The following is a 25411-nucleotide window of genomic DNA, read 5'->3' on the forward strand; positions in this document are numbered from 1 at the left end:
TCAGAAATTGTTTCTTGTGGAATAGAACTAGCTATTGTAATTGGTGGTGGTAATATTTGTAGAGGTATTTCAAATAAAATACAAAATATAGATCGCTCTACTGCTGATTATATGGGAATGTTGGCTACAATTATTAATTCTTTAGCATTATTTGATATATTAAATAAATCTGGAATTATATCCCATGTAATGTCTGCTATTAGTATTGAAAAATTTTTAGAATCATATATTCCTTTAAATGCAATTAAATATTTAGAAGAAGGAAAGGTTGTGATTTTTGCTGGAGGAATAGGAAATCCATTTTTTACAACAGATACTACTGCAGCGTTAAGAGCAGCAGAAATTAAAGCAGAAATTATACTTAAAGCAACTAAAGTTGATGGAATTTATAATTCTGATCCAAATAAATGTTTATCTGCAATTATTTATAAAAAAATTACTTTTGACGAGGTAATTTCTAAAAAATTGGAAATTATGGATTCAACTGCATTTTCTTTTTGTCGTGATCAAAAATTACCTATTAGAGTTTTTTCAATTATTAAATCAGGAGCATTAAAACGAGTAATAGAAGGAAAAAATGAAGGTACTTTAGTTTATGTATAATTTTTTATGATTTAATATAAAAACTATTTTATTAGTTTAGTTTTATAAAATTTAAATTTAATCTTAGGAAATTTATATTATGATAATTAGTGATATAAAAAAAAATACAAAACAAAAAATGTTAAATACTATAAAAATTTTAAAAGAAAATTTAAAAAAAGTTCGAACTGGACGTGCTAACATAGGTATGTTAGATAATATTCAAGTAAAATATCATGAACATTTAACGAAATTATTAAAAATTGCAAATATTACTTTATTTAATTCACATACTATAAGTATACAACCTTTCGAAAAAGAAATGAGCTCTATTATAAAAAAAGCAATTAATGAAGCTAATTTAGGATTAAATCCAACAATTCAAGGTAATATAATTTATGTATCAATTCCTCCATTAACAAAAGAACGAAGAGAAGAAATTGTGAAATTAATAAAAAATATAACAGAAGAAACTAAAATTTCTATTAGAAAAATAAGAAGAGATTCTAACGAAAACTTAAAGAAATTACTTAAAAATAAAATTTTATCTGTAGATAATGAGTATAGAGCTCAATATGATATACAAAAACTAACTGATAAATTTATTTTAGAAATAAATCAACTATTAATTAATAAAGAAAAAGAAATATTAACATTGTGATTATATTTTTAAAAATTATTTTTTTAAAAATTTAATTAATAAATATTTTGATTAATTTTTTGTTTTTTTATATAAAATATTTAATTCATTTAATTGTTTTTCATCAACAATAGATGGTGCATTTGTAAGTAAACATTGTGCACTTTGAGTTTTTGGAAAAGCAATTACATCACGAATAGACTTAGATCCTGTCATTATTGTAATTAAACGATCCAACCCAAATGCTATTCCTCCATGCGGGGGTGCTCCATATTTTAATGAATTAAGTAAAAATCCAAATTGAGTTTTTACAATTTTATTATCAATATTTAATACTTTAAATATCTTTTTTTGTATTTCTGCATCATGAATACGAATTGACCCTCCTCCTATTTCCCAACCATTAATTATAAGATCATAAGCCTTAGAAAAAATCTTTTCTGGATTAGTAATAATAAAATCTTCATACCCATCCTTTGGGGCAGTAAAAGGGTGGTGTCTTGCTATCCAATTATTATTAATTTTATCATATTTAAACATTGGAAAATTAATAACCCATAAAGGATGCCACTTATTATTTAATATATTATTTCTTTTTCCAAAATCACTATAACCTATTTTAATACGTAATGCACTCATAAAATTATTAACAATATTTTTTTCGTCACCCCCTAAAAAAATTATATCACCATTTTGTGCCTCTGTTTTATTAATAATTTTTTCTAAAATTAAATTATTAAAATATTTAATAATTGGAGATTTTAAACCATCAAATTCTTTAGAAATTTTATGAATTTTAATGTATGTTAGTCCTTTTGCGCCATAAGTTTTTACAAATTGTGTATAATAATTTATTTCATTACGTGAGATAGAAAATCCACCAGGTATTTTTAAACCAATTATGCGGCCATTTTTCATGTTAGCAATTTTAGAAAAAAGTTTAAAATCAGAATCTTTCATTATATTTGTTAAATCTGTAAAAATTAATTTTATACACATATCTGGTTTATCTGATCCATATAATTTTATAGCAGTAGACCATTCAATAACTGGAAATGGATTTGGTAATTTAATATTAAGTGTTTTATAAAAAATAACACGAATCATTTCTTCAAAAAGATTTCGTATTTCTTCCTCGTTCATAAATGAAGTTTCACAATCAATTTGCGTAAACTCAGGTTGACGATCAGATCTTAAATCTTCATCACGAAAGCATTTTGTAATTTGATAATAACGATCAAAATTTGCAACCATTAATAATTGTTTAAATAATTGAGGGGATTGTGGAAGAGCAAAAAATTCTCCTGGGTTGATTCGTGACGGGACTAAATAATCACGCGCACCTTCTGGCGTTGATTTACTTAATATAGGGGTTTCAATCTCAATAAATTTCTTAGAATCTAAAAATTTTCTTACTTCCATTGTTACCTTATATCGTAATCGTAAATTTTTTTGCATATGTTTATAACGCAAATAAAGTACACGATATTTTAAATTAGTAACTTCTAATATATTTTTTTCGTCTATTTGAAATGGAAGAGTAATTGAGGAATTTAATATTTTTAATTCCCTGCATAATATTTCAATATTTCCAGATATTAAATTAGTATTATTAGTTTTATTAGGTCTGCTACACACTTTTCCAATAATTTGTAAACAAAATTCATTACGAATGATTTTAGCAATTTTATATATTTTTATATCATTCGGATCGAAAACTATCTGAACTAATCCTGTATAATCACGTAAATCTATAAAAATAATTCCACCATGATTACGTTTACGATGTACCCATCCACACAAACTAATAACCTGGTCAAGTAATTTTTCCGTGATATTGCCGCAATAATGTGTTCTCATGTTATTAACATACTTATTCAAAAATTAAATTTATTGATAATAATTTAAAATTTATTTAAAATTATGTTTTTATTATACACTTAATATAAATTTAAATTAACAATTTAAATTAAATTTATTTATAAAGTTAATTTTTTTGTTTTACTAGTAAATATTTGTATAAATTTTATTTGTTGGGGTATAAAAGTATGATGGTTTTATATTCAGGAACAACTTGTCCATTTTCTCAAAGATGTCGTTTAGTTTTATTTGAGAAAGGAATGGATTTCGAGATTCGTGATATTGATCTTTTCAATAAACCAGATAATATTTTTAGAATGAATCCATATGGTCAAGTACCTATATTAGTTGAACGTGATCTAATTTTATATGAGTCAAATATTATTAATGAATATATTGATGAACGCTTTCCTTATCCTCAATTAATGTCATCAGATCCATTAATGAGAGCTAGAGCTAGATTAATGTTATTAAATTTTGAAAAAGAAATATTTATTCATTTATATATGTTAGAAAATGAAAGAAATAAAACCTCCATAAAAGGATATAAAAGAGCACGAGAAGAAATTCGTGATCGTTTAATCACTTTAGCTCCATTGTTTTTAAAGAATAAATATATGTTAGGTGATGAATTTTCAATGTTAGATGTGGTAATAGCTCCCTTATTATGGCGTCTTGATTATTATGGTATAAATTTATCAAAATCCGCTTCTCCTTTAATAAAATATGCTGAAAGAATTTTTTCTCGTCCATCTTATATGGAGTCTCTAACTCCAGCAGAAAAAATTATGCGTAAATAACTAATTTTATAAAAAGTATTTTATTTTTATTTTATTTTTGCATTTTTAAGATATCATTTTATAATAGAAAATATTACAAAATATTTCTCATGTAAGATTTACATTAAATTATATTAATTAGTGTATTATTATAAATAAAATATATAAAGTAACTCTGAAAAATTATATTTTATTTTTTATTAAATGAATAATAAAAAATTTTTTAATTGAATATATGTTTGTACAAAAATATAATTTATCAAAATTATATGAACTAATTTAATTTTTTTAAATAATTTTGTATAAGTTTATAAAAAATAAAATATATTAAATTAAATTAATGTCGTAATTATTTAGTAATCAAATTATTTTAAATCTAATAATTTTATATAAATAAAATGTATATACATAATTTTTATTAATTATTTAAAATTTTATTAATGAATTTTCTATTTAATTTAGGAGATAATAATTTTATAAAAGAATAAACATAACTACGTAAATAAGTACCTTGTTTAATTATTACACGTGATATAGTAGTACCAAATAAATGACTAGCTGAAATTGAACGAAGATTTTTATCCCGATTAGAATCAAATGCTATGCTAGCAATAATACCAATACCCATACGCAACTCGACATATGTTTTAATAATATCAGAATTTATTGTTTCTAAAACAATATAAGGAGTAAGTTTTTGAAGAGAAAATTCACGATCAAGTTTAATTCTACCTGAAAATGATAAATCATATGTTATTAATGGATAATTTGATATTTCTTTTAAAGAGATAGAATTTAATAAAAGTAAAGGATGATCTAATGGTACTATAATAACATATTCCCATTGATAACAAGGTATAGAAATTAATTTATCACTAGGAGATAATATTTCAGTAACGATTGCAATATCAGCTTGATCATTTCGTATCATTTCTGTAATTTGTTTAGGATTACCCTGTAATAAAGATAATTTAACTTTTGGAAATTGAATAGTAAATTCTTTTATAATTTTAGGTAATGCATAACGCGCTTGCGTGTGAGTAGTTGCAATAGTTAAATTTCCAGTATCATACGCAGAAAATTCTTTACCTATTTTTTTTAAACCTTCTATTTCTTGCATAATTATTTCAATTGAACGTAATATAGCTTGACCAGGTTTTGTCAGTCCGCGAATTCTTTTTCCATGACGTATAAAAATATCGATACTTAATTCTTCTTCAAGTTCAATAATTGCTTTTGATACACCAGGCTGGGAAGTATATAAAGCTTTAGCCGCCTCTGTTAAATTAAAATTTTGTCTAACAGCCTCTCGAACGAAACGAAATTGATGAAGATTCATCGTATATTTTCTCTATATTTTAATAAAATTTAAATAATATTTTTATTGTTTTTAAATAAATAAATTTGTAATTTTTTATTATTATAAGTAAATAAATACTAATTCGTTTAGAATAAAAAAAAATTATATTACAATTTTATATATTATAAACTATATCTAGTTATTACTTTTTATGGTATAGATAAGTAATTATGTTATCAATGTTATTCAGGAAAATTAGATGTATCATTATGATAAATATGATCATCAATTAGTGAAAGAGCGTGTTATTCAATATCGTGATCAAGTACGACGTAGATTATCTAATGAATTGTCTGAAGAAGAATTTATTGTTCTTCGTTTGCAAAATGGTTTATATTTACAGCGTTACGCATATATGTTAAGAATTGCCATTCCATATGGGATGTTATCATCGAAACAGATGCGTATGCTTAGTTATATTGCTAAAAAATACGATCGTAATTATGGTCATTTTACTACAAGACAAAATATTCAATTTAACTGGATTAAACTAAAAGAATCTCCAGATATTTTAGAAAATTTAGCAAGCGTTGAAATGCATGCTATTCAAACTTCAGGAAACTGTATTCGTAATATTACGTCAGATGAATTATCTGGTGTTTCATTTGATGAAATTATTGACACTCGTCCTTACGCTGAAATTCTAAGACAATGGAGTACTTTTCATCCAGAATTTGCCTATCTTCCTCGTAAATTTAAAATTTCTATTAGCGGGTCCCAAGAAGATCGTGCTGCTATTTTTGTACATGACATTGGTTTACGTGCTATAAAAAATAAACTTGGAAAGATTGGTTTTTGTGTAATAGTTGGCGGAGGTATGGGACGAACTCCTATTATTGGTCAGATTATTTGTAAATTTTTACCATGGAAACATATATTAACTTATATTGAAGCAATTTTGCGTATTTATAATCAATATGGTCGTCGTGATAACATTTATAAATCACGTATTAAGATTTTATTAAAATCAATCGGAATTGAAAATTTTCAGTTTCAAGTTAATGAAGAATGGAAAAATATTAAAAATGGACCATCAACGCTTACATTAGAAGAATTAAAAAGAGTAAAAAAATATTTTATTACTCCTAAATATAAAACACTTCCAAAAAACAGTATTATTCTCAAAGAAAAATGTAAGCATAATAAAGAATTTGAAAATTGGGTTCATCAAAATACTAAAAAACACAAAATTAATGGTTATATAATAGTTATCTTATCTCTAAAAAGAATTAATATGGCTCCAGGAGATATAACTAGCGAACAAATGAATTTTATTGCAAATTTAGCAGATCATTATAGTTTTTCTGAATTACGTGTTACACATACACAAAATATTGTATTAAGTGATGTCACAAAAGATAATTTATTTAATTTATGGACCGAAATAAAACAATATGGATTAAGTGAATCAAATATTAATTTATTAACTGATATTATATGCTGCCCTGGTGGAGATTTTTGTTCATTAGCTAATACTAAATCACTACCAATAGCAAAAAATATTATGAAATATTTTAGTAAAGATGATCAAAGAAATATCGGAAAAATTTCATTAAATATTTCTGGATGTATAAATTCTTGTGGGCATCATCATATTGGAAATATTGGTATTCTTGGTTTAAATAAAAACGGAAATGAATATTTTCAAATATTAATTGGCGGTTCTCAAGGAAATAAACTTAATTTTGGAAAAATAATTGGACCATCTTTTTCTGCGGATCAAGTTCCAGATATTATTAATCGTATTTTAAAAGTTTATTTACGGTATCGGATAAAAAATGAATATTTTATAAATACCGTAAAACGTATCGGAATAACTTTATTTAAAGAAAATGTATATAAAAATATATAAAATTAAACTTTAATAAAGGAGATGTTATTTGATGTGTAAAATAATTAAAAATGATACTATTGTTAATGATAATTGGAAAATGCTTTATGAAAATGATTTTATAGAAGAAAATGTAAAATTATTAGAAGATCATGTTATAGTTCCATTTAAGTTTTTAAAAAAATATTTAAAATTTAATTCTAATAATAATCTTAATATTGGTATTTGGATTAATAGCGATGAATATTCAGAAGAACTTAAATGTGTTTTAAAAAAAAATCCAAAACAATTTAAAGTAATTGCAATTAATTTTATAAAATTTACTGATGGAAGAGGTTATTCAATTGCATATAATTTACGTATGAAATTTAATTATACTGGAGAGCTTCGTGCGATAGGTGACGTATTACAAGATCAACTTTTTTATATGAAAAGAGTTGGTTTTAATTCATTTGTTATACGTCATGATAAAAACATTAATTCTGCATTACATGGTTTAAATATATTTTCAGAAAAATATCAAACATCTGCTGATGAAAAAATACCGTTATTTCGACGAGTAAATCGCTTATTTTAGCATAAAATTAAAAATTTTTACTATTTAACTTTATGAATATTGTTAATTTTAGACTTAATTCTTTTGTTAAAACTGTTTTAGATGCTTTAAATAATATTGTAACAGATTATAAACCAGCTGTTTTTGCATCAAGTTTAGCAGCAGAAGATATGGTACTAACAGATTTAATTCTTCGTAATAATTTTGATATTAATATTTTTACATTAAATACTGGTCGTTTACATTCTGAAACTCTTAATATGCTTAATAAAATTTATTTAACTTATAAATATAAAATTAAAGTATATTATCCCTTAAATTCTGAAGTTAATAATTATATTTTTAAAAATGGTATAAATGCATTTTATGATAGCGTACAAATGCGTAAAAAATGTTGTTATATACGTAAAGTAAAACCATTGAAAAAAGCTTTAATTGGTAATAAATCCTGGATAACTGGACAGAGGCGTACTCAATCTATAACTCGAAGTAATTTAGTATTAAAAGAAAAAGATATTATTCATAATGGAATAATTAAATTTAATCCTCTTTATAATTGGTTAGAAAAAGATATTTGGAATTATATTAATACCTACAATGTTCCATATAATACTTTATATGATAATGGATATTTATCTATTGGTTGTGAACCATGTACTCGTCCCACTGAGAAAGGAAAAGATATCCGTTCTGGAAGATGGTGGTGGGAAAATTCAAATATAAAAGAATGCGGATTGCATGTATTAGATGGAAAGTTAATTCGTATAAAGTCACAAAAAGGAATTTAGGTTTATTTATAAGTATAAGGATTAAAATGAATAATTTTAAAAATGATATTTTTTATAAAAATAATTTAAATAATTTATATCTTGATTGGTTAGAATCTGAAGCTATTCATATTATGAGAGAAGTCTCAGCTGAATGTAATAATCCGGTATTACTTTTTTCAGGAGGAAAAGATTCAGTAGTATTATTACGCTTAGCAGAAAAAGCATTTAGACCTAGTCGTTTTCCATTTCCAATGGTTCATATTGATACTGGACATAATTTTCCAGAAGTAATTTCATTTAGAGATAACTGTATTTCAAAATTAGGTGAGACATTAATTGTTAGATCAGTAGAAGACTCTATAATGAAAGGAACTGTTAGATTACGAAAACCAAATACTGATTCTAGAAATGCCGCACAATCTATTACTCTCTTAGAAACAATTAAAGAATTTAAATTTGATGCTTGTATAGGTGGCGCACGTCGTGATGAAGAAAAAGCTCGCGCTAAAGAACGTATATTTTCATTTCGTGATAAATTTGGTCAATGGAATCCTAAATCGCAACGCCCGGAATTATGGAATTTATATAATACTCGAGTCCATCCCGGAGAAAACATACGTGTTTTTCCAATTTCCAACTGGACAGAATTGGATATTTGGCAATATATTGAACGTGAAAAAATAATATTACCTAGTCTTTATTTTGCACATAAAAGAAAAATTATTAAGCGTAAAGGATTATTAATCCCTTTTACAAATTTAACACCAGCTCATCCAGGGGAAATTATTGAAAACTTAATGGTAAGATTTCGTACTGTTGGTGATATTTTATGTACATGTCCAATATTATCTAATGCAACTACAGTCGAAGACATTATTAAAGAAATATCTGTTACACAAATCACTGAGCGTGGTGCCACAAGAATAGATGATCAAAATTCTGAAGCATCTATGGAAAAAAGAAAAAAAACTGGTTATTTTTAATATATAATTAATTTTATTAAAATTAATTATTAATTTAAACATATTTAATTAATAAATTTACGTAAATTATATAAAATGAATTTAGAAGCGCCAGAAAAAAAACAAAGTGTTTTTAAAAAACATAGTTTATTACGTTTTATTACAGCCGGCTCTGTTGATGATGGTAAAAGTACATTAATTGGTAGACTTTTATTTGATAGTAAAAATATTTTTATTGATCAATTAGATGCCGTATCTCGTACAAAATATAAACGTGTAATGAGTGGTCATAATATAGATTTATCACTTTTAACTGATGGTTTAGAATCTGAGCGCGAACAAGGGATAACAATTGATGTTGCGTATCGTTATTTTAATACACCAAAAAGAAAATTTATTATAGCTGATACACCTGGACACGAACAATATACACGAAATATGATTACAGGAGCATCAACAGCAGATGCTGTAATTATTCTTATTGATGCATCAAAAATAAAATTTAATCCTAGTGTAAATTTATTAACTCAAACTAAGCGTCATTCAATTATTGCGCATTTACTTAGAATTAAACATATAATAATTGCCGTTAACAAAATGGACCTTATAAATTATAATCAAATTTTTTATAAACGTATAGTCTATGCTTATAAAAAATTTGCAGAAGATATTCATTTTCAAAATATTAATACTATTCCAATTTCAGCTTTAAATGGTGATAATATAATTTCGGCAAGTAATAATATGTTATGGTATAATGGTCCAACATTAATTTCATTATTAGAATCTTTAAATACAAATGAGAAAATAGATAAAAAACCATTACGTTTTCCTGTTCAATTAGTAGCTCGTCATTGTGGTCATATATCTAAAGATTTTAGAGGTTATATGGGGAGAATTGAATCTGGTATAATTAAAAAAAATGATTGTTTAATAGTGGAACCGAGTGGAAAAAAAGCAACTATTAAAGATATTCAAATGCTAAATAAATCATTGGATATGGCAATAACCGGACAATCTGTAACTTTAATTATAAAAGAATATTTAGATATCTCACGTGGTAATATGCTTGTTTCTCCATTCAAAAGACCTGTATCATTAAGATCAATTAATGCAAATTTATGCTGGTTATCTGAAGAATCGCTTGATTTACGTCGTAAGTATTTGTTAAAACATAGTACTAATCAAATTTTATCTCGTATTTTAAAAATTAATGCATTATTAAATATTAATACTCAAAAATGGTGTCCACCTAAGTTATTAGATCTTAATGATATAGGTTGTGTAACTATAAATATATATGAACCAATTTCTGTTGATTCCTATGATAATATTAGAAGCACTGGTTCATTTATTTTAATTGATGAAATTACTTTTCAAACAGTTGCCGCTGGTATGATTATATTATAATTTTATTGTATAAAATAAATTATTATTTATGGGTATAGTTTATATAATTGGCGCTGGCCCAGGAGCGGCTGATTTAATTACTGTACGAGGAGCGCGTTTATTAAGAAAAGCAGATGTTGTATTGTATGATGCTCTTATAACTAATGAATTATTAATGTTATGCCCTAAAGCTAAACATATTTTTGTTGGAAAACGTTTTAAAAAACATTCTATTGCACAATATATAATTAATCGTATCATTGTTAAATGTGCTTTTAAATATAATTTAGTAGTACGTTTAAAAGGTGGGGATCCAATGTTATTTGGTCGAACTGATGAGGAATTAAATGCTTTAAAAAAATATAATATTAAAGTAAAAGTTATACCAGGTATTACTGCGGCATTAGCCGCAGCTTCTGAATCAAAACAATCACTTACTAAACGAAATATATCTCGGAGCGTTGTATTATTCACCTCTAGTACAATGTTAAAAAATAATTATTTAAAAAATATTCCAATAAGTGATACTCTAGTAGAATACATGGGTGGAAATAATATATTTTTAACTGCTAAAAAATTATTAAAATTAGGATTTTTACCCACAACCCCGGTAATAGTAGTAGAAAATTGCAGCCTCTCAAATCAAAAAATCACAAGATTAATTTTATTGGATTTAAAAAAAAAAATATTTCAATTTGAAAAACCAGTTCTTTTTATGATTGGAAAATCTTTAAAATCACATTATTAAATTTAATTTAAAAATTTATAAAGAACGAATGCAATATTTTGCAATTTCTGTTAATATTTTTTTACTTTCACCAATAGGTAAAGTAGTTCTAATATTTATATTTGGATATATTTTTTTTATATTTTTTAACAAATTTTGTAGATCTCTTTCTATATGATTTCCTTTTCCTATAAATATAGGTACTATAGTAATAGTATTAATATTTTTTTTATATAATTGCGCAACACATGTAATTAAATTTGGATCTATTAATTCCAAAAAAGCAATTTTAACTATTAAATTAGGTTGTATTTGTTTTATTTTTTTTTTTAAATATAAAAAAGGTTCTGTCCATTTTACATTACGGGAACCATGAGCAAAAATAATAATTGCCTTTTTCTCAAAAAAAATTTTTTTAATTTTATTCATAATATTTTGTTAGTAATAAATTTAATATACTTTAATTAATGTAAATAATAAATATATTTCATATTTAATTTAATAATATTATTAAATAAGTTTATTATTAAAATATAATAAATTTTTATATAATTATTATTTAAATAAAAAGGAAAAAATTATTATGGATTTTGATATTAAATTAATTAGTTCGACAACATCAATTATGTCTTTAAAGACAGATTGTTTGGTAGTTGGTATTTTTAAAAAAAATAAATTATCAAGTATTGTTAAAGATATTGATAAATATGGCGAAATTACAAATATACTCAAATCAGGGGATTTAAATGAAAAATTAGGAAGCACATTATTATTAAGAAATATACAAAAAATAAATGCTAAACGTATTTTATTAGTTAATTTAGGTGATAAAAAAAAAAAAATTAAAGAATCTAATTTTATAAAAATAATTCAATCTATTATGAATGTTTTTTGTAATATAGGAGCTAGTAATTTATTATTGATGTTACCATTTAATAAAATTGAGAAATATAATTTATCATGTTTAATTATTAGAACTATTATTATTATTTCCGATAATCTATATCGATCAGATGCACAAAAAAGTAAAAAAAAACCAATTAAAATTAATATTAAAAAAATTATTTTTGCTTTAGACGAAAAAAATTATATTGATGGAAAAAATGCTATTATTTATGGATGCGCTATTTCTAAAGGAATTGAATTAACTAAAAATTTAGGCAATTTATCGGCTAATATTTGTACCCCAACTTATCTAGAAAATATTTCTAAAAAATTAAGTTTTGATTATAAAATGGACATAGAAATAATCAATCGCGAGCAAATGCAGAGATTAAAGATGGGTAGTTTATTATCAGTTACTCATGGAAGCTCTGAGCCTCCAAAATTAATTATAATAAAATATATGAATGGAAAATTTAAAGAAGCACCTATAGTTCTTGTTGGTAAAGGCGTTACATTTGATACCGGTGGTATTTCAATAAAACCTAGTTATTCTATGGATGAAATGAAATATGATATGTGTGGAGCAGCTTCTATTTTAGGTACTTTATATGCTATTTCTGAAATGAATTTAGAATTAAATATAATTGGAGTTATTGTCGCTAGCGAAAACATGTTATCTGGAAATTCAACAAAACCTGGAGATATTGTTGTTTCAATGTCAGGCAAAACCATTGAAGTACTTGATACTGATGCTGAAGGAAGACTTATATTATGTGATGCTTTAACTTATGTAGAAAGATTTAAACCATCTGTTGTAATAGATATTGCAACATTAACTGGAGCTTGTGTAGTTGCTTTAGGTCATCATAATTCAGGTCTTTTTAGCCGTAATGATGAGAAACATACGAAATTAGTATTAGATCTTTTAAGAGCAGGCAAAATGAGTGGTGATACTGCATGGAATATGCCAATTGAAGATAGATATCAAAAACAATTAAAATCTAATTTTGCGGACATTTCTAACATTGGAAATTCATCAGCAGACAGTATCACTGCCGCTTGTTTTTTGGAAAATTTTACAAAAAAATATGTTTGGGCGCATCTAGATATTGCTGGAGTAGCCTGGAAAAGTGGAGATAAAAAGGGGGCAACAGGTCGTCCTGTAACATTATTAACTTACTATTTAATGTTAAAATCACCTAATATAAATTTTAAATAATAATTAAATATGAAAATTGCTACTTGGGATATTAATTCTATTAAAGTTCGTTTATCTCATATTTTACGATGATTAATTAGTATTTTATGTTTTAAAAAAAAACTAAAAATTACTAATAATAAATTTCCTGTTTCTGAAATCGAGTCAGAGGGCTTTAAGATTTATTTATTGAACAAAAATCTTATAATTATTTTGCAATTTTATTGCGCTTTGGAATAAATAATCTATATTTTCCAGACAAACATCAACATTTAATTACATTAAAATAGCGGGTTTCGTATTATTTGTGTCTATTCTCCTCACGGAGAATCGTTAGAACACCCAAGTATCAATACAAATTAAATTAGTTATACGCATTAAAAAATCAGTTTCTAGAGAACTTTCTTTTTCACAAAAATAATATAAATATTACCCCAGAAAATTGTGATGTATATAATACAGTATTATTAAGAAATAAAATAACATTTTCTTATCTTGAATATCTATTTTTTAAAATTCAAATAGTGGAATTATATTTAAATAAAAAGGAAAAAATTATTATGGATTTTGATATTAAATTAATTAGTTCGACAACATCAATTATGTCTTTAAAGACAGATTGTTTGGTAGTTGGTATTTTTAAAAAAAATAAATTATCAAGTATTGTTAAAGATATTGATAAATATGGCGAAATTACAAATATACTCAAATCAGGGGATTTAAATGAAAAATTAGGAAGCACATTATTATTAAGAAATATACAAAAAATAAATGCTAAACGTATTTTATTAGTTAATTTAGGTGATAAAAAAAAAAAAATTAAAGAATCTAATTTTATAAAAATAATTCAATCTATTATGAATGTTTTTTGTAATATAGGAGCTAGTAATTTATTATTGATGTTACCATTTAATAAAATTGAGAAATATAATTTATCATGTTTAATTATTAGAACTATTATTATTATTTCCGATAATCTATATCGATCAGATGCACAAAAAAGTAAAAAAAAACCAATTAAAATTAATATTAAAAAAATTATTTTTGCTTTAGACGAAAAAAATTATATTGATGGAAAAAATGCTATTATTTATGGATGCGCTATTTCTAAAGGAATTGAATTAACTAAAAATTTAGGCAATTTATCGGCTAATATTTGTACCCCAACTTATCTAGAAAATATTTCTAAAAAATTAAGTTTTGATTATAAAATGGACATAGAAATAATCAATCGCGAGCAAATGCAGAGATTAAAGATGGGTAGTTTATTATCAGTTACTCATGGAAGCTCTGAGCCTCCAAAATTAATTATAATAAAATATATGAATGGAAAATTTAAAGAAGCACCTATAGTTCTTGTTGGTAAAGGCGTTACATTTGATACCGGTGGTATTTCAATAAAACCTAGTTATTCTATGGATGAAATGAAATATGATATGTGTGGAGCAGCTTCTATTTTAGGTACTTTATATGCTATTTCTGAAATGAATTTAGAATTAAATATAATTGGAGTTATTGTCGCTAGCGAAAACATGTTATCTGGAAATTCAACAAAACCTGGAGATATTGTTGTTTCAATGTCAGGCAAAACCATTGAAGTACTTGATACTGATGCTGAAGGAAGACTTATATTATGTGATGCTTTAACTTATGTAGAAAGATTTAAACCATCTGTTGTAATAGATATTGCAACATTAACTGGAGCTTGTGTAGTTGCTTTAGGTCATCATAATTCAGGTCTTTTTAGCCGTAATGATGAGAAACATACGAAATTAGTATTAGATCTTTTAAGAGCAGGCAAAATGAGTGGTGATACTGCATGGAATATGCCAATTGAAGATAGATATCAAAAACAATTAAAATCTAATTTTGCGGACATTTCTAACATTGGAAATTCATCAGCAGACAGTATCACTGCCGCTTGTTTTTTGGAAAATTTTACAAAAAAATATGTTTGGGCGCATCTAGATATTGCTGGAGTAGCCTGGAAAAGTGGAGATAAAAAGGGGGCAACAGGTCGTCCTGTAACATTATTAACTTACTATTTAATGTTAAAATCACCTAATATAAATTTTAAATAATAATTAAATATGAAAATTGCTACTTGGGATATTAATTCTATTAAAGTTCGTTTATCTCATATTTTACGATGATTAATTAGTATTTTATGTTTTAAAAAAAAACTAAAAATTACTAATAATAAATTTCCTGTTTCTGAAATCGAGTCAGAGGGCTTTAAGATTTATTTATTGAACAAAAATCTTATAATTATTTTGCAATTTTATTGCGCTTTGGAATAAATAATCTATATTTTCCAGACAAACATCAACATTTAATTACATTAAAATAGCGGGTTTCGTATTATTTGTGTCTATTCTCCTCACGGAGAATCGTTAGAACACCCAAGTATCAATACAAATTAAATTAGTTATACGCATTAAAAAATCAGTTTCTAGAGAACTTTCTTTTTCACAAAAATAATATAAATATTACCCCAGAAAATTGTGATGTATATAATACAGTATTATTAAGAAATAAAATAACATTTTCTTATCTTGAATATCTATTTTTTAAAATTCAAATAGTGGAATTATGAAAAATTAGTTTTTCTCATAATATTACGAATTGATTATATATTATTTTGTAAATCTTGTATTATTGATACAATTCCATGGGGCACCTATAAAAATCACACTCCCTAATTTAGATATTTCTTTTAAATTAATTCTTAAAAATAGTTTTTTAAAAAAAAGCATTTTTAAAAAGTATGTTATTATTAAATTAATTGACCAGTAATTAAATTTTATTTTATATTTATACTTTTATAAATTTATTATAATATAATAATTTTAAATATTTTTAAAAAATCTATTCTATTATTTGTTAAAGTTGAAGTTTTATGACAATTAAAAACAATATTAAAGCTTCTATTATCCTAGATAATTCTCGTACTAAAAATGATACTGGGTCTCCAGAAGTACAAGTTGCTTTATTAACTTCACGAATTAATGATTTAAATATTCATTTTAAGTTACATATTAAAGATCATCATTCTCGTCGCGGTTTAATTATGATGGTAAATCGTAGAAAACGTTTACTATCTTATTTAAAAAATAAAGATATAAATCGTTATCGCTTATTGATTGATAAACTTCATTTGCGAAAATAATAATATATGCCCGCATCTATTAATTGATGCGAGCATTTAAAAATTAATCTTAAATAAAATTAAAATAATTATTACAAGAAAGGAAATTTTTTGTTTAATAAAATTATTAAATCATTTAAATATGGTTCATATAAAATTTCTATCGAAATTGGTGAAATTGCTCGTCAAGCCACCAGCTCAGTATTAGTTTCTATAGAAGATACAGTGATATTGGCAACAGTAGTTTCTTGTAAAGATCCTACATCAACTTATAATTTTTTTCCTTTAACTGTTGATTATATAGAAAAAGCCTATGCTGCAGGTCGTATTCCGGGTAGTTTTTTTAAGAGAGAAGGAAAACCCTCTGAAAGAGAAACAATAATTTCTCGTTTAATTGATCGTCCAATTCGTCCATTATTCCCAGAAGGATATTTAAACGAAATACAAATTGTTGTGTATGTTTTATCAGTAAATCCACAAATTGATCCAGATATTGCTTCTATAATTGGAGTATCAACAGCTCTTTCTATTTCTGAATTACCATTTTTGGGTCCATTAGGAGTAGCAAAAGTTGGTTATATTGATGGTAAATATATTCTTAATCCAACAACAGAACAATTAAAAAAATCTCATTTAGATTTATTAGTTGCAGGTACTGAAAAAGCTATAATAACCGTTGAATCAGAATCAAAACAATTACCAGAAGATATTATATTAAATGCAATAATATTTGGTCATGAAAAAATGAAAATAGCAATTAATGCAATCAATGAATTAGTACAAAATGTAGGTCAAAAAAAAGTAAATTGGGATCCAATTGTAAAAGACAAGACATTAATTTCTAAAATAATTAATATATCTGAGCATAAAATCAGAAAAGCTTATCAAATAAAAAATAAACAAATAAGAGATTTAACATTTAAAAATATTAGTAAAGATATCTATTCTTCACTGATAGATAATGAAAATTTAACTATAGATATAAATGATATTAATTGCATTTTATATGATTTAGAATCTAAAATTATTCGAAAACAGATTTTAGATAAAGGACTTCGTATTGATAATCGCGGTGTTAATGATATACGTCCAATTTCAATTCGTACTGGTATTTTGCCTAGAACGCATGGTTCTTCATTATTTACTAGAGGAGATACTCAAGCATTAGTAGTTGCTACACTAGGAACTTCTCGTGATGAACAAAAAATTGATGCATTAATGGGTGAATTTACTGATTCATTTATGTTGCATTACAACATGCCTCCATTTGCTACAGGAGATATCGGTAGAATTGGTGTCCCAAAACGCCGAGAAATTGGGCATGGTAGATTAGCAAAACGTGCATTATTACCGGTATTACCAAATAACAACAAATTTAATTATTCTATACGCTTAGTATCCGAAATAACAGAATCAAATGGTTCTTCGTCTATGGCATCTGTGTGCGGAGGTTGTTTAGCATTATTAGATGCCGGCGTACCAATAAGTGAACATGTTGCCGGTATTGCAATGGGTTTAATTAAAGATGGTGAAAAAGTTGTTATTTTAAGCGATATTCTTGGAGATGAAGATCGCTGCGGTGATATGGATTTTAAAGTTGCTGGAACTGTTAATGGTATTACTGCACTACAAATGGATATTAAGATTTTTGGTATTACTTATGATATTATTCAAATTGCTTTATATAAAGCTAAAAAAGGATTATCATATATTTTAGAAAAAATGAAAACAGAAGTTCCGAAATGTAAAAATGAATTATCTAAATTTGCTCCACGTTTAATTACAATTAAAATTGATCCATCAAAAATTCGTGATGTTATTGGGAAAGGTGGATCTACAATTCGAACATTAACTGAAGAAACTGGAACTCAAATTGATATTAATGATGAAGGTATAATTACTATTGCTTCATTTAATTCAGTTTCTGGTCAAGAAGCTAAGAGACGAATTGAAAAACTTACTGAATCTGTTCAAATTGGAAAAGTGTATACTGGAATAGTTTTAAGATTATTTGATTTTGGTGCTATTATTCGAATTTTATCTGGAAAAGACGGTTTATTGCATATTAGCCAAATTTCTAGTAAACGTGTAAATATAATTACTGATTTTCTAAAAGAAAATCAAAAAGTTCGAGTAAAAGTATTAGGAATAGATGATCGTGGACGTATTAAATTATCAATGATTTATTAGAAAAAATGTTACTTTAAAAAATTAAAATCAAATTCACTTAATAAAATAAAATTAATAAAATAAAATTTTTAAAATGGGGTGGACGACGGGGCTCGAACCCGCGACAACAGGAATCACAATCCTGGACTCTACCAACTGAGCTACATCCACCATAAATTAATTAAAAAAATATTTCTTGTATTCTACCATTAATATAATATTTTTTCAAAATTCATATTTTATTAATGAAATACCATAAAAAATTATGTTAAATTAGAATTTTCTATAGAAATATATTTTTTCCATTTTTTTGGGCCATCAATATGTATTGACTTTCCAAGTGAATCTATTGCTACTGTAACAGGCATATTTTCTACATTAAATTCGTAAATTGCTTCCATTCCTAAATCTTCGAAACATATTATTTTTGCAGACTTTATCGCTTTTGATATTAAATAAGCGGCCCCTCCTACTGCAACTAAATAAGCTATTTTTTGTTTTTTAATTAATTTTATTATTTTATCACTTCGCTCAGCTTTTCCTATCATAGCAATTAAACCAATTTTTTCTAAAATTAAATTAGTAAAATGATCCATTCTACTAGCAGTAGTTGGTCCAGCTGGTCCAATCACTTCATTTCGAACTGGATTTATTGGTCCTACATAATAAATTACACGATTATTAAAATTTACTGGTATTTTTTCTCCTTTAGATAACATATATTGAATACGATTATGCGCGGCATCTCTTCCTGTTAATATTTTTCCATTTAATAATAAAATTTCTCCAGATCTCCAAGAAGAAACTTCTTTTTTAGTTAAAGTATTAAGATTAACATAATGAAATTTTTTATTATTTGTGGTAAATTTTATTTTAGGCCAATTTGATAACGATGGTGGTTTCATAAAAACCGGTCCAGAACCATTCAAGATAATATGACCATGTCTAGTTGCTGCACAATTAGGGATTATTGCAACTGGTTTAGATGCAGCATGAGTGGGATACATCATAATTTTAACATCTAATACTGTACTTAATCCTCCCATACCTTGGGCACCAATACCTAATGAATTTATTTTATTAAATAATTCAAGGCGTAATTCTTCTATTTTATTTTTTGGACCATTTTTAATTATGCTATTCATATTAATATCTTGCATTAATACTTTTTTAGCCATTAACATTGCTTTTTCTGGAGTTCCTCCGATACCAATACCTAATATACCCGGAGGACACCAACCTGCTCCCATAGTTGGAACAGTTTTCATGATCCAATCCACTAATGAATCAGAAGGATTTAGCATAGCAAATTTTGTTTTATTTTCCGATCCCCCTCCCTTAGATGCAATTTTTATATCCAAAAAATTTCCTGGCACTAATTCCATATTAATTACAGCTGGGGTATTATCTTGAGTATTTTTACGTATAAAATGCGGATCAGACACGATTGAGGCTCGTAATATATTATTTGGATTAGTATATCCACGACGAACACCTTCATTGATAACATCATGTATTGATCCATTAAATCCTTTAAATCGTACATTCATTCCTATTTTTAGAAAAACATTCACAATTCCAGTATCTTGGCAAATTGGACGTTTTTCTTTTGCGCACATACGAGAATTTATTAATATTTGTGCTATAGCATCTTTAGCAGCTATTCCCTTTTCCATTTTATATGCGCGAGTTAAATGTTGAATATAATCAATCGGATGATAATAACTAATATATTGTATTGCTGACGCAATAGATTCAATAATATCGAATTCTTTTATAATGGTCATTTAATAAAATTTTTTAATATAAAATTATTAACATAATTTAACTTCCAACCCATGGTAAATTTTCAGAACACCAACCGGTTAATTCTTTGCGATGACCTTTAATATTTTTAATACCCTCAAATCCATGTAAAATATTAAAACAATTAATATATCCATTTTTTGCAACAAATTCTGCTGCTTCTTTTGATCGTTCGCCAGATCTACATAAAAATAATAGAATTTGTTTTTTATTTTTAAATAAATTTTTAAATTTATAAATAAAAAAAGGATTTAATGTATTTTCTGGATAAATTTTCCATTCTATTTCCGTGTATTGACTAGGATTAATTTTTACTTTTCCTATCCAATTTAGTTCAGATTTAGTACGCACATCTATTAATTTGATATTGATATCATTACATAGTAGTATATAACCTTGAGAAGGTGTTATTGATCCAGCATATGAAAAAAAATTTTCATTATGTAATCGGGCTTCTTGCAATAATATGTTTTTTATATTATTCATTATTTATATAATATTTTATAGTTAAAATATATTTTTTATTTTTTAAATTTATAATTTAATGAAAATTTTTTATTAAATTACAGTACTGAAATCATTTAAATATGGTTCATATAAAATTTCTATCGAAATTGGTGAAATTGCTCGTCAAGCCACCAGCTCAGTATTAGTTTCTATAGAAGATACAGTGATATTGGCAACAGTAGTTTCTTGTAAAGATCCTACATCAACTTATAATTTTTTTCCTTTAACTGTTGATTATATAGAAAAAGCCTATGCTGCAGGTCGTATTCCGGGTAGTTTTTTTAAGAGAGAAGGAAAACCCTCTGAAAGAGAAACAATAATTTCTCGTTTAATTGATCGTCCAATTCGTCCATTATTCCCAGAAGGATATTTAAACGAAATACAAATTGTTGTGTATGTTTTATCAGTAAATCCACAAATTGATCCAGATATTGCTTCTATAATTGGAGTATCAACAGCTCTTTCTATTTCTGAATTACCATTTTTGGGTCCATTAGGAGTAGCAAAAGTTGGTTATATTGATGGTAAATATATTCTTAATCCAACAACAGAACAATTAAAAAAATCTCATTTAGATTTATTAGTTGCAGGTACTGAAAAAGCTATAATAACCGTTGAATCAGAATCAAAACAATTACCAGAAGATATTATATTAAATGCAATAATATTTGGTCATGAAAAAATGAAAATAGCAATTAATGCAATCAATGAATTAGTACAAAATGTAGGTCAAAAAAAAGTAAATTGGGATCCAATTGTAAAAGACAAGACATTAATTTCTAAAATAATTAATATATCTGAGCATAAAATCAGAAAAGCTTATCAAATAAAAAATAAACAAATAAGAGATTTAACATTTAAAAATATTAGTAAAGATATCTATTCTTCACTGATAGATAATGAAAATTTAACTATAGATATAAATGATATTAATTGCATTTTATATGATTTAGAATCTAAAATTATTCGAAAACAGATTTTAGATAAAGGACTTCGTATTGATAATCGCGGTGTTAATGATATACGTCCAATTTCAATTCGTACTGGTATTTTGCCTAGAACGCATGGTTCTTCATTATTTACTAGAGGAGATACTCAAGCATTAGTAGTTGCTACACTAGGAACTTCTCGTGATGAACAAAAAATTGATGCATTAATGGGTGAATTTACTGATTCATTTATGTTGCATTACAACATGCCTCCATTTGCTACAGGAGATATCGGTAGAATTGGTGTCCCAAAACGCCGAGAAATTGGGCATGGTAGATTAGCAAAACGTGCATTATTACCGGTATTACCAAATAACAACAAATTTAATTATTCTATACGCTTAGTATCCGAAATAACAGAATCAAATGGTTCTTCGTCTATGGCATCTGTGTGCGGAGGTTGTTTAGCATTATTAGATGCCGGCGTACCAATAAGTGAACATGTTGCCGGTATTGCAATGGGTTTAATTAAAGATGGTGAAAAAGTTGTTATTTTAAGCGATATTCTTGGAGATGAAGATCGCTGCGGTGATATGGATTTTAAAGTTGCTGGAACTGTTAATGGTATTACTGCACTACAAATGGATATTAAGATTTTTGGTATTACTTATGATATTATTCAAATTGCTTTATATAAAGCTAAAAAAGGATTATCATATATTTTAGAAAAAATGAAAACAGAAGTTCCGAAATGTAAAAATGAATTATCTAAATTTGCTCCACGTTTAATTACAATTAAAATTGATCCATCAAAAATTCGTGATGTTATTGGGAAAGGTGGATCTACAATTCGAACATTAACTGAAGAAACTGGAACTCAAATTGATATTAATGATGAAGGTATAATTACTATTGCTTCATTTAATTCAGTTTCTGGTCAAGAAGCTAAGAGACGAATTGAAAAACTTACTGAATCTGTTCAAATTGGAAAAGTGTATACTGGAATAGTTTTAAGATTATTTGATTTTGGTGCTATTATTCGAATTTTATCTGGAAAAGACGGTTTATTGCATATTAGCCAAATTTCTAGTAAACGTGTAAATATAATTACTGATTTTCTAAAAGAAAATCAAAAAGTTCGAGTAAAAGTATTAGGAATAGATGATCGTGGACGTATTAAATTATCAATGATTTATTAGAAAAAATGTTACTTTAAAAAATTAAAATCAAATTCACTTAATAAAATAAAATTAATAAAATAAAATTTTTAAAATGGGGTGGACGACGGGGCTCGAACCCGCGACAACAGGAATCACAATCCTGGACTCTACCAACTGAGCTACATCCACCATAAATTAATTAAAAAAATATTTCTTGTATTCTACCATTAATATAATATTTTTTCAAAATTCATATTTTATTAATGAAATACCATAAAAAATTATGTTAAATTAGAATTTTCTATAGAAATATATTTTTTCCATTTTTTTGGGCCATCAATATGTATTGACTTTCCAAGTGAATCTATTGCTACTGTAACAGGCATATTTTCTACATTAAATTCGTAAATTGCTTCCATTCCTAAATCTTCGAAACATATTATTTTTGCAGACTTTATCGCTTTTGATATTAAATAAGCGGCCCCTCCTACTGCAACTAAATAAGCTATTTTTTGTTTTTTAATTAATTTTATTATTTTATCACTTCGCTCAGCTTTTCCTATCATAGCAATTAAACCAATTTTTTCTAAAATTAAATTAGTAAAATGATCCATTCTACTAGCAGTAGTTGGTCCAGCTGGTCCAATCACTTCATTTCGAACTGGATTTATTGGTCCTACATAATAAATTACACGATTATTAAAATTTACTGGTATTTTTTCTCCTTTAGATAACATATATTGAATACGATTATGCGCGGCATCTCTTCCTGTTAATATTTTTCCATTTAATAATAAAATTTCTCCAGATCTCCAAGAAGAAACTTCTTTTTTAGTTAAAGTATTAAGATTAACATAATGAAATTTTTTATTATTTGTGGTAAATTTTATTTTAGGCCAATTTGATAACGATGGTGGTTTCATAAAAACCGGTCCAGAACCATTCAAGATAATATGACCATGTCTAGTTGCTGCACAATTAGGGATTATTGCAACTGGTTTAGATGCAGCATGAGTGGGATACATCATAATTTTAACATCTAATACTGTACTTAATCCTCCCATACCTTGGGCACCAATACCTAATGAATTTATTTTATTAAATAATTCAAGGCGTAATTCTTCTATTTTATTTTTTGGACCATTTTTAATTATGCTATTCATATTAATATCTTGCATTAATACTTTTTTAGCCATTAACATTGCTTTTTCTGGAGTTCCTCCGATACCAATACCTAATATACCCGGAGGACACCAACCTGCTCCCATAGTTGGAACAGTTTTCATGATCCAATCCACTAATGAATCAGAAGGATTTAGCATAGCAAATTTTGTTTTATTTTCCGATCCCCCTCCCTTAGATGCAATTTTTATATCCAAAAAATTTCCTGGCACTAATTCCATATTAATTACAGCTGGGGTATTATCTTGAGTATTTTTACGTATAAAATGCGGATCAGACACGATTGAGGCTCGTAATATATTATTTGGATTAGTATATCCACGACGAACACCTTCATTGATAACATCATGTATTGATCCATTAAATCCTTTAAATCGTACATTCATTCCTATTTTTAGAAAAACATTCACAATTCCAGTATCTTGGCAAATTGGACGTTTTTCTTTTGCGCACATACGAGAATTTATTAATATTTGTGCTATAGCATCTTTAGCAGCTATTCCCTTTTCCATTTTATATGCGCGAGTTAAATGTTGAATATAATCAATCGGATGATAATAACTAATATATTGTATTGCTGACGCAATAGATTCAATAATATCGAATTCTTTTATAATGGTCATTTAATAAAATTTTTTAATATAAAATTATTAACATAATTTAACTTCCAACCCATGGTAAATTTTCAGAACACCAACCGGTTAATTCTTTGCGATGACCTTTAATATTTTTAATACCCTCAAATCCATGTAAAATATTAAAACAATTAATATATCCATTTTTTGCAACAAATTCTGCTGCTTCTTTTGATCGTTCGCCAGATCTACATAAAAATAATAGAATTTGTTTTTTATTTTTAAATAAATTTTTAAATTTATAAATAAAAAAAGGATTTAATGTATTTTCTGGATAAATTTTCCATTCTATTTCCGTGTATTGACTAGGATTAATTTTTACTTTTCCTATCCAAT

At 25.8% G+C, this 25411-nt stretch overlaps 2 protein-coding genes and 2 non-coding genes across 4 annotated transcripts; 2 read left to right on the forward strand and 2 right to left on the reverse strand.

Moving 5' to 3' along the window:
* The first annotated feature begins 5329 nt into the window (after positions 1-5329).
* LOC103516278 (sulfite reductase [ferredoxin] 1-like) lies at positions 5330-10458 on the forward strand. Its single transcript, XM_017446983.2, has one exon. The coding sequence runs from the start codon at positions 5421-5423 to the stop codon at positions 7071-7073; it is 1653 nt and encodes a 550-aa protein (XP_017302472.1). The 5' UTR covers positions 5330-5420; the 3' UTR covers positions 7074-10458.
* A 1526-nt stretch (positions 10459-11984) lies between these two features.
* LOC103516279 (probable cytosol aminopeptidase) lies at positions 11985-13605 on the forward strand. Its single transcript, XM_008481242.3, has one exon. It carries the CDS (start codon positions 12040-12042, stop codon positions 13558-13560), a length of 1521 nt encoding a protein of 506 aa, XP_008479464.2. The 5' UTR covers positions 11985-12039; the 3' UTR covers positions 13561-13605.
* A 5349-nt stretch (positions 13606-18954) lies between these two features.
* Trnah-gug lies at positions 18955-19027 on the reverse strand. The gene has a single exon. It is a non-coding gene; the product is annotated as a tRNA-His (tRNA).
* Positions 19028-23374: 4347 nt separating this feature from the next.
* On the reverse strand, positions 23375-23447 carry Trnah-gug. Its single transcript has one exon. It is a non-coding gene; the product is annotated as a tRNA-His (tRNA).
* Positions 23448-25411: the final 1964 nt, after the last annotated feature.

Source organism: Diaphorina citri, unplaced genomic scaffold (genome assembly GCF_000475195.1).
Source record: "Diaphorina citri unplaced genomic scaffold, Diaci psyllid genome assembly version 1.1 scaffold1534, whole genome shotgun sequence".
Lineage (NCBI taxonomy): Eukaryota > Metazoa > Arthropoda > Insecta > Hemiptera > Psyllidae > Diaphorina > Diaphorina citri.